This window comes from Neodiprion pinetum, chromosome 4 (assembly GCF_021155775.2).
Source record: "Neodiprion pinetum isolate iyNeoPine1 chromosome 4, iyNeoPine1.2, whole genome shotgun sequence".
Classification (NCBI taxonomy): domain Eukaryota; kingdom Metazoa; phylum Arthropoda; class Insecta; order Hymenoptera; family Diprionidae; genus Neodiprion; species Neodiprion pinetum.
This window is the reverse complement of record NC_060235.2, coordinates 43,042,390-43,060,437: the sequence shown is the minus strand read 5'-3', so window position 1 is coordinate 43,060,437 and position 18,048 is coordinate 43,042,390. Positions and strand designations below refer to the sequence as shown.

Here is an 18,048-nt window from a genome sequence, read left to right as displayed (position 1 = left end):
TCGTTAATTTCCTGGCATTCGCAACTCGGATTGGAAAGAAAACGAAAAATGGATCGAACCTGCAGCTCCGGAAGGAGTTCTCCCAATGCCTCGAAGAGCGGAAGAAGGACCAGCCCGATAAAACTGCACTGGGAAGAAGGCTTGGTCACCTTGTCTCGGTCCATGAACGGTGTAACCGGAAGTCCCTCGAGCTTTTCAGCGTCGCTCTGCTTGAAGAACTCCTGGAGGAGCCTGTCGAGCCAAGGCTCGGCCACGTCCATCGGCCTCGCCTCGTTGCTGATGTCCGCCACCTTGATGAGGACCATTGTCAACTGCGGAAAATAATGGTGGATCGTTTGTTGATAATTATCGAAAGTAGACGGTATAGAAATTGAAGCTGATCCTCACTAGATTGGTGTGCATTTTATTAGAGTAATCGAACTCCGGCGTGATTTCCCTAAATTGACCGAGTATCTCGTTGTGTCTGGCCATGTCCGTGGCGAGAATGCATCGTATGATGCCCTCGCGAACGGTTCTGAACGTGGCGGTGTCGAGGGAAGCGAGAATGTTGCACTCGGGTGATTCGAGGACGCGAAAGGCGACCGAACAATGATGGTTTTCAAGAGGAGATATGTCGTTGTACCGGAGCGCCAGCTCCGTGCGAGCATTAATCTGGTAAATGTTGTTGTAGCCGGGGTGGTCGAGGTCGTGGCAAATGCAGGACACCAGCAGGACGAAAACCTCGAGGTCGCCGATCTTTGAGGGGAGATTCGCAGCCCATGCTATCGCGTACATCTGAAATGAATGAAGTGTTGTATTCGCATAAATGAAGGCCCGATTGTACCCTATTGCCGATGTTTCAGCCAGCACCGAGTTTCCTACCATTTGAGCAACGCAGAAGCAATGCCTGAAGTTGTGAAACGGCACTTCGTTGTAGTTATTGTACACTTCATAGAGGAAGTTCCTAAGCGTTGCCAGCGGTATGGAAAATTTTTGGAGAAGATCAAGCTCGACGAACATAGCCTGGAGCATCAGGAGCAGCTCCTCGTCTTCCCACTGCCGCGCGTCGAATGCCGGGGAACGAAGCCACTGGCGAACACTCGACGACACAGACACGTCGCTGCAATATATCGGTGAAATAATTCATAAATCTATCCGGGGCTTGAATTTTATGTTGGAACGTAGCCTCGTTCTGTAAATATGGCGGGAGGGAAGAAGGGAAAATATATTGCCAGGTCTCTCGTCGCAGATCTTGGAACCTTGAGAAGTTTTCCGGGTGGCAATTGAGGATACGCAGAAGCCGAGTTAACGTAATCTGCCAAAACTCGAGAGCAGACGTAACTGTTGCACGTGCAGCTTGAAAGCCACGCAGTGCAGCAATTGGAATCCTAGTAGTAATGGATCGATCTGTGGCGGCCAGCCTCCAGGTTATATATAACTCGTCGAATGCCGGGAATCATGCTTTACTCCCTGACAAGGGCAAATACGCCCCTCTATGTTCATTGAATCGAATTTGACGGTTTTGCAATTAAACCGTATGCGCGCATTGCATAATTACTGTATCACATATGTGAAGATTGGTTATCTTCGGCAAGGCTCCAGCTCCGAGATTGGTACATGAATGAGAAAATTCGTGAAATCATAAGCTGAGCTTTAAAGACGAATGACTAAAAAGTAAAAGCAAAAATCTGATCTAGCTCCAAGAGCTCGGGCAATTTTCATCGAGAGAACGCAGAGCGCACGAACTTTCGGAACGGTAAGCTCTTTACGGAGGGTATTACTTGTTCAAAGTTCGATTAAAAATGTGAAGTAATGAAGTCAAGTAGATACAGAAATTCTTTGCCCTGCATGTATTGATTCAGTGAGCCGGTGCGTAATTGGTAATCCCTACTTGAATTTGTGCATTGAATTACGTGAATACATAAAGCCGCCGATAATACCTCTTGGTGGTGGGTTCATAACAGTAGGTATTGTCCACACGTACCTGACAGCGTAGAGATAGCTTAATATTTGCCCTGATTGTTGAAAGATACTATTCAATCGCTCATAACCAGATATTACACTGGCATACTGAACCGCTATCGTTCACTCGCCAATGAATATTTACAACTACCTACGGCCTTTGGCTTTTCGTCTTTGCAGATTGGAACTCTATTATCAGTATAATATATGAAACGATGGATTCAGTGCGCCCGCACACACTCATAATACATAATACGATTATATTTTTATATCACTGAATATTTTTCAATGACGACGAACAATTTTTTATATGATTGTTCTCAATTTGAAAGGCACTCCGTTTGCTTTTTTTTTTTTTTTTTTGATATTTTCAACACCATTTGAATTTTCTACAATTTTTCAAAACCATGTTATTGATCGGCACAATTTAAAAAACTGGAAAAATTCTGAAAAATTGAACCACAGGTATCAAAATTTTTAAGCTTAGAGCCGGAGTGAGGAGATGTTTCCTTATTATTGTTTTCAACCTTCGTCCAAAAAAAAAAAAAAGTTAAAAAAATTACAAGCGGGAATCATTTTAATATACTTGACCGGATTTTTCGGAACCATTTTAACTTTAGCAATTTTTTTTTTTATTAGCAAACTAAAGAAGAACAAAAATGTCTTGCGAAAAATCCGGCTTTCACTTTAAAAATTTTGATATCTGACACACGATTTTTCAGAATTTTCAGAATTTTTACATATTTTTAAACTGCGTCGATCAATAACATAGTTTTGAAAAATTGTAAAAAATTCAAAACGTGTTGAAAACATCTAAAAAATAAAAACCAGAACGCCTTACAAAGTGAGAACGATTATATAAAAAATCGCGACCAAATGCGAAAGGTCAAGGGTCAGACCCAGGTCAAAATAGTACGACTGTATTGCCCCATATATGTTATAGCACTCAACTTTACGGGAATGGCTGAAAACTAACAATAAGTAAAATAAAAAACATGGCGACCAGTCGAGCGGCGCTAAGGCGCGTTATATGATATCAGCGCCCACAGGGATTACCATGCGAAATAGATGGTGCAACAGAATTGAGCTGCAACGCGTGTGTTGAGCCGGGAACCGGGGCCGTTGGAGCGATACATTCATACATCCCAGCAATAACCGTTCGTAACGATAAACGAAGCTTTATGAGTAAACTAACGCGATGGAGCTCTCTGCTTAACGCACCGTGCCGCGTTGCCCGTGCAAAATTCAACGAGCCAAATGTACCGGAGATAATCATATTGCCTATTATGAGCAAAACGAGTGTACACGTATACCGTGTACAATAATAAAATACTTATGTTATATGTATATGTGCATAAATTACATTAGTTTTGACACTGTTGACCTGCACCAAACAACTGCTGCAGTTTGTCAGACGATTAATAAAATTCAGGGCTGCAGTCCGCGATGGTTTGTCCTTGCAAAATCGAAACCCAATCTCAGTTCGACAGACGCCTTCGAGACAAATCCGGGCTGAGTATTTATCGCAATAAATGCCATTTGGTCCTGTCCGCATTATTCTATGCACGAAACGCGAGAGGAAACATAAGCACAAGTTCCACGTTGCGGCTATGATCGTATGGACGGAAAACTGAATGTATCGGACCGTCAGGAGTGACAGTTAGGAAATAACTTCGTCGTTGCTTGGGAATTGCTCCGTCGTTTGTTGAAAATATTCCATTCTACGGTATCAATTCCAGGCAGCAGACCCTTTCATTTCTGTTCCCTGATGCACGGGTTGAACAACAACGATTTTCAGTGAGTAACTTGTCGGTAAAAAAATCTGTAAGCCCCGCACCAACACAGAAAGGAGTTAAAAAGTCCCGAGAATGTCAGCTTTTGTCGTTTCCAATTTTCTCCCAACGTCTGCGCACCCAAGTTCAAGTCAGACTAACGAGAGACGCCCTCAATCTTGGCGGCTCGACTCGCAGGATCAGGATTCAGGATTTGAGGGCTGTGCTTTTATTCAATTTACATAGGCATCCCCAGCTGAGGTGACCTTGTGGGTAGGGTTAATTAAATAAGACTGGGTATACAGGCACACACCTACTCGGGTAACCCCGGATTAGGCCAAACGTATCAACCGTAAACCGCGAAAGCTCGGCTCTTCCTTGCTCTTCCCTTGCCAAAAGCTGTCGTGTCGTAATCGGTCTGTGGCAAATAAGCGACAGTCCCGCCAGGCCGCACGGCTGTGTAGTATTTCGTTACCCATTTCCGTAGAAAAGAAGCCTCAAATTTCTTTCTAAATTCATTCTCAATTTATCCCCAATTTGAATAAAGTTCGGGGTACAAATTTTATCCAAATGTTGAGGCTTACCGCGGAAATTGTTAGCGTTTATTCGCCAGCTTGACGGATCGGTTTTGAAAAAAATTGGATATCGCCATTAAATTTGAGGGTTTCTCTCAAAATTGAGGATCTGCCCCTCAAAAGCAGTTAGATTTAACCATTTATAGTTTCAGGGTTATACTCAAAGCTATAAGGGTGATATCCGATATTCCGAGGGTATAACCCCAGCCTTTGTTGTTTAACCCGGAAAATTTTGTCGCCGAGCCCATTTTCGGAGGCCTTAAAAGAAGTTCAACCAAACATCATGAAATCTTGTACGAGTTCTCCGGTGCTCTACTACCGTTTTGAACAGATGATCGCAACCAGTTTTGTTTTCTCTCGCAAAATTACATTGAAATGAAATATGGCAACAAGTACTATACCCTAAGGGTTGGATGCGAACGTGCCCGAAGAAATGAGACTTCTATGTGCTCATCTTCGCACAAAGATGTATAAATGTAACAAGTTTCTTGAACATATAATGATTTACAGAGCACCTGAACCTGACGTGGATTTCCGCGTTGATGCCATGCCAAGGGCAGAAATTAATTTTCGAAGCAGCCGCGGCTCGTATACTCTAATATTTCTCATCTTATCAGGAATCCACCTCTACCCAGCTACGCGTATGTATGTAGCCAGGTGTACGAGCTACACGCGCACTCGTACCGCACCTCGCTCATTTGGCTTGACTTTAATTCAGTTTATCGCCGCACTCCGACGGACTCGCAGTGCAGACCCTTGCCGGGCAAGACGTTTCGAGGTGTTACTTCGAGGTTTACAGCTCCCCTTGGAAGAGAAGCATGCAATGTGGCTCCGTTACCGTTTTTACTCGTTAGGTTCTCTTTTCTCGCTTCGCTCCCATTCTCCTTCTTTCCCATTACTGTTGTTGCTCACACCGCGCCAAATAGAGGATAATTACTAAAAGACCCTTCAGAATCCTTATGGAAATTGGCTCAAGGTCGAATTAAATAGACTTTCAGTATGTTATGGTACATGTCCTCCCGCTCAAAGGACACAACTTTTTAAAGTCAGTAGTTTCCGAGATACAGGCGTCGGGAGGGGGGTGCATGAATTGTTTCATATCTATGGATTACGCGATTTTTACGAATTACAAAGCTTCAAAGGGGACTTGAGATCAAATATGTCACTCAAAAACTGCGCAGCCGATTCGCAGAGACTCCGCAGACGCGTGAAAAACAGGACAAGTCCGTTATTGCAAGAGTCGGAGGGTCTCGTTCTTCACGCGAAATCCGACGTTGCACCTCCTTCAGGTAAACCAGCGAGTTCATGGATGGCATCAATGTATCGATGGAATCAATCACAGCTTCCGTCCTGTCTTTGAGAATCAATGGTGCAGTTTTTCGAGTGACTTGTTTGATTTCGAGACCCCTCGAAGCTTTATAATTCATGAAAATCACGAAATCCATAGATACTAAAGAATCTGTACACCTTTCTTCCGAATCCTGTATCTCGACAACTCCTGATTTTTGGAATTTGTGTCCATGAGAACTTTTCACCGGGAAGGTAAATACTACAACATACTGAAAATCCAGCTAATTTGACAGGGATCCTATTGCCATAAGAGTTCTGCGGGGTCCTTAGTCGTCAAGCCGCTTGCAAGCTCGTTAACCAGAAGTAACGAAATGATCATCGGCGACATTAACGAGTCGACATCGAACTTTTCTACAATACACTTGGTCAACGCTGTCGCCGGTGTATTTTTCCAATACTGTTGGCTCCACCTCAGAGTGTAGCTACGTATGCATATCTTGGATGATTCAATTTTAACGACTGTTTGCGTTTTCTGCACTAATGAGTTCCGAATAATGCTATTAAGCAAGGACTCGTGACGTACTGGCAACACGTTCTAGGCGCACGTGTCTGTTCTGCCCTCGTTTAGGCCAACCAACGGACGGCCGAATTAACGGACGAATAAATTGAGACAAGACAAACAAACTAGGGGCGGCCATACGCTCTGATATTTACACGCGGAAATGACGACAGCTCACACTTTCTCTCTCTCTCTCTCTCTCTCTCTCTCCGCATGTTAACACGTGTTCTTTCCCTTCCATTCTCACAATATTTCATTGCTGTTTCTTCACCGCACGGCTTGTGCGCAGACCAGCGGTTATCCTTTCAAACAGGGTGAATTGGATTTTAGTTTATCATTTCAACCCGAGGGTGGCAATAAGCCGATATTCCAGTATGTCGTCGGGGTCTGGTAACGCTTGGATTAAAACTTTCCAAATGTATGCAAAATGCATGATACGAGTTTATAATGCAAGTTTTTCTACGGATGCCGCTGAGATTAGCTTGTGGAAGACGTTGGGATTATAACTGTAGCACGAACAACAGGATGAAAAATTCTCGATCCAGTTATCCAGATGTACCTACGACTATTCGCAACACGTAAACAATTATGCTTCACCCCTTTACCAAAAATGTCTTTTCTTCCATTTTCAGACGTCAGTTTCTGCTTCTACCACCCCTCTTTAATTCGAATAGTTTTCCCTCGGTTCTCAGCCCGCCGTCGTATCGTTATTACTTTCAATTTTCTTCTCTCCCGAAGGTGTACAACTCAGTGGGAAATAAATGACAAGGAATTACGTACACTTTGTCGGAAGGAAAAAGAAGGGCACTTTGAACCGTGCTCTTTGCAACTTTTCGCAACACCGCTTAGTTTCCCTTCTTCCCTTGTAGAAGTTGTTCATCTGTTTCGAGTAACCTGTAGTTTATCTGTTTCTGCTCTTCGGACGCTGCGGAAAAAACTTCCCTTTATTGAGCTACTCTACGTAATGAAATTGTTGGAATCGACTTCTGGTTTAATTTTTATGGAGAAGAATGACAGATTCTTCGATCGGCGAGGGATGTGGAGGTGGGTTGAAGTTCCGAAAATGAAAAGTCCCGACGGCGCCCAATTCCAAATTATATGGTGGAAAAAATAGCAGTAAAGAAATCAAACTTTGAAGAAACAACAAGGCTTTGAATGGTCGGAAACCCGACGGCTCAAAACTCCGAAAAGTAAAGTGCGGATAGAGTGAAATTCCGAAAATTGAAGTATACTCACACGGCGTAGTTTATTAACAAGAGGGTGGGAAAAATGAGAAAAACCGAAAATCAAAACGACCAAGATTCCGAACCTAAAGTTATCGAAAATCGAAAACAAAGAAAGATCAAAGTGGTGCAATTTCACCAATTGAGAAATTCACAGGTCTGAAGATCTTGGATCATTCGGAGTTTCGATGTTTCAGGTTCTTAAATTTTTTCATTTTCGCACTTTCGGAACTTTGACTTGTCCGAGTTACGCCATTTCAGCATTATATTCTTTAGGAATTTTGCCCTTTCAGAACTCTGAGCGTCGGGTTCCGGACCATTCGAAACTTTGATGTTTCATCAAAGCTTAATTCCATTACTTCGACTTTAGCCGGTAAAGAATTCGGAATTTGGCGCTTTCGAAACTTTCGAAATTCGAAATTTCAACCCCGCCCCAGGAATGTAATGGCAAGATGTCATTTCCGGAGGGTCGCGGTGTAAAGTGTTAGTCGGCTCGCCTTACCCGGCCCATCGAGTCGTCTCAATCTATTTTTACCTCGGGCTCCACGATCCTGCCGATCCGATTTACCCCCGGACTGAATTTTTTCATCACAATGAGAGCGCGTACGTGTATATCCAGGTGCTTCTCTTAGTCGACGTTACGATTTACATTTTACCGGTATGTTTTCGTGGAAAGTGCTCGTTCTGCACGTGAGTTTTAATTTTAATTTGCCAAAGCCTCGAGCGCCACGAAGGAAGGAAGGTGAAGCAAAGCGAAAAGCCCAGCGGGATATACGAGGTAGAGATTAGAATTTCGCTTCGACCATGAATTTTTCCTGCAACCATTCGGATCCGAAGTTGAAGAGGCAGAGGTAACGGCAGGAGTTAGTTAATAAATGATATTAAGAGATTTCCTCTACCTCAGCGTTCTGGTTTATTGATTTTTCTATCCCGCTGCTCACCGGTCATTCGATAATCTGTTATTCGATTTGATACTAGCGATTCAACGCGAAAAACGAATATTGCGGATGCGATGGAGTTGATTTTATACGGAAATGCAATTACAATGCAATCTTGTATCATAGTTTCCCTTTTGACCTTACTGATTACGCTCTCTAAGAATTTGGAAATTTAAACGAGTTTTGTTACCTCGAACAGAGATGGTGACGCAAAAAGAAAAAAAAATTTTCAATCTTTTGTCGGGAACGAAAATAAACGCATCATCAGCTTGTAATGATAAAAAGTGGGTTAATTTCTTTATTTTACGTGAAATAGTATATTGTATAAAAAGAGACGAAAGTTGGCGATTGCGACGAATGTAAAGTTTGCGTTTCAGCGAATATATGTATGTAAAACGTATGTGAGTGATCAATTTTTTTGTCCGACGATATTTTGAGAACGAATAACCGGATTCCAATGATTTTGGTCTCAACCGACGCGGCTTTTCCAAACTCAGAACTGATTGAGGTTTGGCATTGATCGGTTGGGTACTTTTACAATTATTTCGATACCAATATTCCAAAAAATAAAATAATAATGATATCTTGAAAATGAATAAATGGTTTCCAATGGAAATTGGTATCTTAAAGTTGTTTGAGTCGCTAATCACGAATATAAAGGCAGATTTACAAGATTATTATTTGGCGTATTCAATAGGCTGGAAAAAACTAAAAATATTTGGATTTTGATGAAAATTTGTACTCGAATCCTAGGTCAGATTTGCGTGATCCAAAATGGCAAATCCAATATATTGGAAAAAAGTCTAAAAATATTCGGATTTTGATAGAAATTAGTAGGCGGAGGTTTTTTTGAGTCACCGATAACGAATCCAAGATCAGAATTTAAAAATTGGTAATAGTGGATCCGTAACAGTATTTCAAAATAAAAATAATGGTCACGTTTTCACGTAATACGGTACCCGAGTGCTTTTAAATCGTTAATCACGAATCTGAATTCTTAACTCGAAATTTGAATTGGATATTCATATTTTATTCTTTCCGTGGACTTGGAACCTTGCAGTTTGAAAACGGGAAATTCGAGGGCTGGCTCACAGCCAGCCTAACGCCGCTTGTTTTCTCTGAAAATGAAGGAACGGGAAGTTAAAAAGGTTTTTGAAGATCGTTATTGGACGGCGCGCTGCGCCTTACAACACGACGGAGATTGGTGTGTAATTAGCTGCCCGGAGGCATTTCTGGAAAATTAAGCCGTGCATACGAGCGACAGAAGTGAATCTAAGGAAAAAGAAAAATACAAGGTGGAAGAAAGAAGTGTATGGAGGAGGGAAAAAACCACACGTCCATTAAAACCATTCCCCTCTAATCCAGAGCAGAATAATGGGGGCACGGGATGGCGGCTTGCTAAATATTTGATACAGGGATTTACGGTGTCTGAATCGCGGTATGGTAAATAGATGGATAACGGGAAATTAGAAAACGTTTCAATGCCAACGGAAACTCCACACTGAGAAAAGACAAATATTTGCCGTTAAAAAACGTATAACTGGTGATGGTGAAATAAATTTTTCGTTATTATTATGAAATTTTAGTTGCCACAAATAATGATCGATAGAGATTTTTTAATGGTTAACAAATCATATTCGGCTTAGCTAAAATTTGATAATAATAATAACGTAATATTTATTTCGCCATATCCAAATATACGTTCGTCAGCGCTAAATAAAGTCTTTTCTCAGTGCAGACTCGCATTATGCGGGGCGATCGATTCATCGCTATCTCCAATCTCACCGATGCGTAGAAATATTCGTACAAGAACGGCCTGTTGAAGCTGATTCTGACCACTGGAAGCGATTTACTGTAAGGAAGGGTCGAGGAAAATTGAAAACTTTTCAGTGATAGGTAAGCAGGCAAAAATTAAAACATCCTATTTCTCCTTGGTATTCTTTCAACAGCTCTGCGGCTTTGAGCAACGAAAAAAAGGTTACATTGCAACGCACTCCGCAACTTAAAAAGACTTTATTTTTACGCGTACTGACTACCTTCGAATAAAATAACAAAATTTCAAAATGCCCCCGGACAACTCCGCCCACCCCTGCATAAAATCCCCCCCCTCCATACAATTCCCCGTCCCCAATATTATTGTACGTTTATTAACGTTCGTACAATTATTCATTTATCTATCTGGGGAAATTTTATCCGGGAGAATTCTGTCCGGAGATATTATCGAGGAGATTTCATCGCATAAAAATAATAACGCCGAGTAAGTATTTCAGTATAATTAAATCGGGGTAAAATATTTCCGCTCATGAATCTGCAGAAGAATATTTGTGAAAAAGTTTGTACCTTGATATATAATAATGCAGAGAAAAATCCCTGGGATATTATACAAGTGTAAAAACTACAGGCAAATAATTTAGTTTCTTTCAAGAGGGTCTAAAATTTTTCTGAAAAATGTTGCGCCTCCCAGCATCGTTATGATTTTCAGTAATACCGAGTCGAATAAGCAAACTCTTCGGCAATGATGAAATCATTCCGTTTCCGGTTTTTCTTTCAACCCCAACGCGTGACTGTTATATAGTTTTACCTTATATTTGCGCAGTGCGTGCGGAAATAAGATTACGAAGGTTTGAAAAATTGGAGGGTAAAATAATTTGATCACGTACTAGATCGATCGAACTCACCAGATGTTGAGGAATTTTTCACGGACTGTTCGTTTGACCGTATCGCTTTTCCGCCGGTACTGAAGTCTTCGACACGCCTCGGTCGAAATTGGTTCTGGAAGCTGCTTATAGAACCCTGCGGAAAATCGACAAGAAAGATAAATAAAGGTCAAGCTTAAGCTTTGTTCATCGGCGAGTTTAACACAGATAGTTAAATTCACAGAACTTTGAATTATACTGCTACTAAGTGTGGGTGGAAATCATTCGGACGAATGCGGCAGAGAATAATAATAAAATAAAAGCGAAGGTACCGGCAACGAGCCGACGCGAGGAGAATATCTTTTACATGTAAATTCGCAGGGGTTAAATTTGCAAGCTACAGCTTGGATATGCAATTCTTATGCACGGCACATGTAGCGTAATTTTATTGTGCGATTCAGTATTACATTGTAGTACAAAAATTCCCCTCGCTATCTCCTTGCGAAACTAACATTTGAGAAAATTCTCCCGCATTTAGGACGCAATACGGTGTATAATATAAGGCTAGTGAAATATGTACGTAAGTTGAAGTTGGTAACGCAGTTATCGTCGCGAAGGATTGGGGATAAAATCACTATTTTCTTAAATTTACAACGATTTTTAAGGAACTAAGATTTCTAAATATGATTGTGTTTTGTTTCATTATCAAAATAGCGATATAACGGTTTGCCTCGGCACGAATCGTTACGATAACCTCGCTATCTTCGATATGATAAATATGGCGACCCACGCGTTCAAGGGGACGGATCCTAACCTGAGGCAATCTTTTGACGTGCGACGTCGTTAAACTGACGGGTTTTGATAGACCGTCGTTACGAAAATAGACATTGAATCTTCAAGCTCTTCAAAAAGTCTGGAATTCACGCGCTTTCTCGAACAAAATATCACCCCAAACATTTCGAGGAATGTAAGCTCAGCGTTTTTCGAACATCTTACCACCTCGTGTGCGCGTTTTTATTTTTTTTTTTTAAATTTCATCCGGTGTTTCCACTTTTTTAGAAAGTTCTGCAACGTTGCTTCCGAATCCCGCGCGTCATGGTCAAAATGAAATTCGCATCGCCGCGAGCGTAAACAAAAAAATAATTTCCTCCGCGGCAAAGGAGAGAAAATCCTTGGAGGATTAAAAGTGGAAATTAAATTAATTCTCCTGCTTGGTCTCGTTTACCGTACTTTCGTCCTTACTTTTTCTTCCTTTATTCGCGCTTATCTTGGCAGAGCTTCGCGACGATACAGAGTCTCAATCCGTCCCGGATTTGGCACCGACGGATGAGCGGGGAAAAAAATGTTGCGTGACGGTTTCAACCGCGCGACGTACGTGGACAAATATTTATTCACCGGTAGAGCGCATCAACCTCGTATATTTACGATCGTTGTTGTTATTTACTCACTATCGTATATCCGTCGGGTTCTCTCGCGGAATCCCCGAAGGATTTCGTCAACACGACGAGGGAACCCGCGGATTCGATTCTCACGAGTCGTCCACGTCGCGTCGGTGAAAACATTTTTATTGTAAGCGTGTTTTCATCCCCACAGATGACGCCGAGTGTTAAAAAGTAAAATTTGTGGAAAATCGATGCAAACGAAGTATTCCTTATTTTCTTCGACAATTTGCGTAATTTTTAATAAATTTGCATAAACACTAGAGTTGGCGAAAGGAGCTTCGTATGCATGCATAATTCAAATCGTCAACGAGGCACCTGTTGATGAAGAATTTTTTCGCTCGAAGAATCGTCAATCTGTGAAAATCGAAAATATCGTAGCCCATTTTACAAAGTAATAACTTCACGCAAAATTGGGACAAGGTTTCGACATGGATATTGTTTTCGCTGAAAAACAACTCCGAGGGGTGAAATGCTCGCCCAACTCGCCCACCCTTCGTTTTAAGGGGTTTTTTCGCGATTCAAGGGGGTATTTCCATATCTATCGGAAGGAGGACAAGCCCTGCGGGAATTTTCATCCACCTCTGGTACTTTCACGTGTTCGAATATACCTATGTAGTTACCAATCTCGACCGAATTTGGTAAACACGTCGCATCGCGCCATGCGGTGGAAATATTTCTCTGGCGATTTTCCACCCGTCGTGAAAAAATTTTGTTCTCTTTTTCCGTTACTTTTTTTTTTTTTTAATCTTTTTTCTGTTTTCTTTCGTTTTTCAACTCGATCGGTATCCGCCAAGCAGTACGCTGTAAACGACGCGTAATTTCCATACGACTCGATTGCGATTTATTGCTATTTCAAAAAGATGACAAGCTTCCGCTCAGTGAACCAAGAACGCGAACCACCCCGGGGATAAATTGATGCTCGAAGAGAGGAAACGTTTTCACGAGGAGACACGCATATCTTCCTCTTATCGGTTTAAACTAAGACGCGATTGAGTTACCTCGAGGCAATTCTAACAGTTGGTTACCTCTGTGAAAACGTGCAGTGAGGCATAAAATATGTATGCAGATAAACTTGTATCCCGCAAACAACAGGTGTAATTAACGGTCGTGATACGTGTAATTGGAAATTGAATAGTGTACCTACGATTGAGCGAGGCTCAATTTCTCATGACCCTAACGCTCTTCTATTTAACTACGTATCGGGTTGACGAATGGGAAAAATTAATGGCTCTGCCAGTGTGCAATGATCGAAACGATTTGATAGATAACAGCTGTGGACCAGTTTTATTGTCATACATCGCACAATGGCCGTAGAGCAGCGCTCGACGCTACAGACTAACCAATTTCAGGGCTCGTCTGGCTGCTCGAGTATCCGTACTCGCACAATGGGAGATTTGTGCATTATATCTATCCGCTCACCTGCAGCGTGTAATACTGTACTCTGGGGATGAATCTGCGGAATATCGCGACGGGCGCGAGTGTACCGAGAGGAAACGGTGAAAGTTGGCTAAAGGCTGAGTGACCGACTGCGCATGCGCGAGATAATTGAAGCGATTGATTGGTCAGCGAGATCAGGGGAGCCAACTTAATTGAGACGGAGCACCAGCCGAGTGAAATCTTTCGCATCGTCGATGGCGAATTGAGGTTGTGTCGTTACGATGACTCGTAGCAATTGATAATAAAAGTGCCAAACCTTTTCAAGAGGTTATACGCGATCAGGGTTTTTTTTAAATCGATTTTTTTCTATTTCATTTTCGTAATGCACATACATTCTTCAAGTATACACACAGAACATTTTATGTCAAATTGAATGTTTTTTTTTTTTTTTCTGAGAACCCGCCGTTTTTTTCAAAATTAATAGTTTGCTTATTCCTTCGTTTAAAGACCGAAAATATCTTACATCAAATAAATCTTTTTTGTTTTCTTATTTCCGACGATCCAGCCCAGAGACATCTTGCTCACTGCAAGACGACATTTTTTAGAATTGCTCCAGGGGATCGGCTATAGCAGCTTGAAAAATCATTATTTTTACAAATAAAAAATATCATCGAACGAAGTTCAACGTTATCCCAGTATGTATATAAATTTTTGTACCAATAAATCGAAATAGTTGTTGATGAAAAATCCTTGAAAAATCACTTTTTTTCGGCCTCCTAACTGCGTATAATCCCTTAATCCACTGCATCAATTATATGAGATCCGCTACGTAACCTGTTCCAAAAGCCGCGTTTGACGGCTGAAGTTTAGAGTGGCTGCTTGCACGAGAAGACGAAAAAGCTCGCTCATGTGTAGATAATCGCTTACCCCGCTAGCTTTCACCACTTTCTCTCGGTACGTAGGTTTAGGAATTCGATACGTATTTTCGTTGATTTACAGGCGATCGTTGAGGGTCGAAACTTTCCAAAGTTGTCTCGTTACCGGTCGGAGAGTACAACCCTCTACGACAAACCGGGACTAAAATACGTTCGGGCAGGTTTGCTCGCAAGTAGATAAATAATTCTAAACAAGGAATATGATTAATTTAAACTTGTTCGAGCTTCGGTTCGTCGAAACAGATCGTTTATACACCGTCGTTCTCTAAATTAGTTCAGCTTTGTAGTCGCCGTTTCGAAGACTACGGTCCTCACGATCTCCTTTAAAACGAAAACGTTTTCTCTAAAAATCCTCGACGCGTGCAATTTCTCAAGATGCGATAATCGTGTGAGCGTAGAAATAGGAGCGCAAGCTCACCCAGCCAGCTGAGGTGCTCGGTAGTCTCGAGCTTTTTCCTGAAGGCGTCGACCTGCCTTTTGAGCTCCCTGAGCGGCAGAAGCGGCGCCGAAACGGCGATCTCCTGGTGTTCCCTGAGCTCGCGTTCCAGGGCGGAAACCCGGCGCTCGAGGGCGCGGAGCAAGTCGGCGTCCAGCATTCCGGTGCTCCCAGGATGAGCCCCGACCACCTTGTTCATAACCGAAACACGCGAGGGGAATTAGGGAGGAAGGCCTTGGTTGGCACTCGAGAAAATTGATCAATAATCCTTGGGCAAGTTACCTGCAGCGAATACGGAGTCTCCGGCGTGTTCGATGGGAGGTGGGGCGAAATGTTCAAGAGCTTCTCTCCCTGGCGAAGCTTCACGATGTCCAGAGGTCCAGCCTCTGCCGCGCTTCGAAAGAGTTCTGCAAACACCGATATCGACAATCAGTTTAATATTATTTTCAGGGGAATCATTCGATTTGCGATTTTAAACGAGGTCAATGAGAGCCAAACGTGCCCCGAGCGCTTTGCCCGCAGCTCCGGGGGCGAAATTAGCTGCCATTCGGTAACGAGTGAGATGTACTATACGTACTTCAAAGGGTGGCGATATCGTCGTGTCATTTCCATGCAAAATCGGCAGTCGAGTTACGAAATGGATCGGAACCCGGTTTTGCTCTATATCAAAAACTTGCGTCCCCGTAGGATGATTTATTTTTGAATCGAACCGTGAGTTCACAAATATATGATTCTGAAAAAACACCTGACGGGATATTTTCGGTCCTTAATGCCAGGTGGGTGAAATTTATGATGAAAGGAAAAGCAACGAATATTTTCAAACCTCCCAGATGGAAAAAAAAAAAACAAGAAAAATTCTCCGGCTCTTTGTCACGGGATTTGTGTGCCGAGTTGCGGAGCGGAAAATATAACGTGTTTTCAATCCAATTTGCGGGTCTGTCGACTCACGCCGTCTGTTCTCTCCACTGAAGGGCTCGGCTAATAACGGGAAAAAAGTTTTAGGAGCTTACGAATACGCGAAACAAGATGAATAACAGCTCTTGCGCCATTACAAAAATTATCGAGTCACCGCCACCGCCGCAGAGCTTGAAAACTTTTGAATTCATCGACGCAACTGCAGCGGTGTAAGTGCGATAAGATTTATTTCGCATTTCAGCGACTTCTATTTATTCTCCTCACGGCTACTGTAAGAAGAATGAGTTCAACGACTGCCAAACGAATCCTGCAATTTGTTGCGAGGAAGTTTTGCCAGGAATTCATCTTTCCAAAAATCCTAACGCTGGAATCATTTCAAGTATTTCATCATACACTCCGGAAAAACAGATTCACTGGCTCGTTTGAATTCAAATTACCGTTTTGTTCTTTAATTTCTGGTTGTAAAAAATTTTCTCGGAGAAAGGGCGTCGCGAAATGAAAACTCGTACGAGTTTGTACCGGAGTCACGATTATCTTCGAAACGTCCGGTCTGTTATACGCAGTAATATGCACATACCGATTATTACCTGCACGTAAATTTTGATGCAGAGTGTCCACGCGTCGTGGGTGTCATTGTTCGATAAGATTTAGTATTCCGCGAAAGTATTTCGACGCTTGCCTTTCGAATGCTTGAAATTCTATTGAGCCTTATGTACCGATCACTAATTCAACTGAAATGACGCACGTGTCACTGCCGAAGGGAACCTCCGCATATATCTGCGAGAACCGCGATAATCTCGCTAATTGAACGCTCCGACGTAGATTAGGAATCGTAAACATCGCAGACGTACGAGACGAACAAATAATTTGCAACGCGGCATCATTTCTGGGGTCCGATCAGCTGATTCCACAGAAAATTCCCAATCACGAGAGAAACAACTTGAAGAATCGCTGTAAGATATTGACGAAATCGAAACTCATTTTTCGAGGCATGGCTTTGAGGAGGGGTTGTCTAGAATTATATGTATTTGGATAGTTTTTTTTTTTTTTTTTTTAAGAAAATGAAAACATTTGGAGTGATTTCAATATGTCGGATTTATTGTTTATAATTTGAAGAGCACTTTCATTGAAATTAATAACAAAATCTTACGGTGGTGGATCTCCTGACATCACTGTCCAACTTGTAACGGTTAGAAATTTTTTTTTGAAATTGAAACACCTTTTCAGGTGCAAACACGGAGCCGAAATGTTAAAAAAAAAAAATCCAAATATACACGATTATGAAGAAAGAATTTAATTTTTCGAGCAAAAAATACTTAAAAAAGCTTTCACAAAAAATATTCTGCGATTGAAATTCAAAAATCTAGCCATAAGCCCGAAATGATAAGCAAGTTTTTCACACTGTGTAAAAATTTCAAGTCGATCGGATGAAAACTGACCGAGGAATCTGCGCCACCGGATTGAAAACGTGGTCGTTCGCTACTTCCATGCGTCATGCCGCCATTTTGTTGTTAATTTCGCCGACCAAATTCTGAAATTTTCTTAAAATTATAAATAATAAAGCCCTCAAACTCGAATTGCCTAAAGTGTTTTCATTTTCTTTGAAACGAAAAAAAAAAAAAAAAAAAAAAATCTTAAAAATAGGGATGATTTTAAACAGTCCAAGCTGTATCCCTCCCTTAAAGTCGAAAGCTCTTCACAGGGACGATTTTACAACGCGTCTCGAACGTGAAATTCGCAACTAAGTATTTCCCGCTAATTAGAAGATCGCGTGAATAGGGAAAAGTAAGACGACGATAATCGGATCCAGACGGTTTAATCTATAATTCTCCGGGTGATGAATCACCCCGGCTAAACAGGCGATAAATAATCTTACGTAGGTGGGCTTAATTATCATTCCACTCGGGTCTGATCAGATTCTAGTCTAGTCAGTTCTCCTTTGTGTCAGCACGTCGTCGCGGCTACCGCGGCAGGTTGCGGTTACCTCGCCTTCAGCATCGAGGAAATGA

General features: G+C 41.9%; 1 protein-coding gene across 6 annotated transcripts in view; it reads right to left on the bottom strand.

Moving 5' to 3' along the window:
• The window catches only part of Pde9 (phosphodiesterase 9), a 111,210-nt gene that overhangs the window by 9,763 nt on the left and 83,399 nt on the right, over positions 1-18,048 (bottom strand). For all 6 annotated transcript variants that reach the window (XM_046624199.2, XM_046624196.2, XM_046624197.2 and 3 more), the window contains 6 exons: positions 15,407-15,531; positions 15,107-15,314; positions 10,977-11,091; positions 862-1,099; positions 388-774; positions 60-311 (listed from right to left, as the gene is read on the bottom strand). In XM_046624199.2, coding sequence (XP_046480155.1) covers positions 60-311; positions 388-774; positions 862-1,099; positions 10,977-11,091; positions 15,107-15,314; positions 15,407-15,531 — 1,325 coding nt within the window. The remainder of the gene's footprint in view (positions 1-59; positions 312-387; positions 775-861; positions 1,100-10,976; positions 11,092-15,106; positions 15,315-15,406; positions 15,532-18,048) is intronic.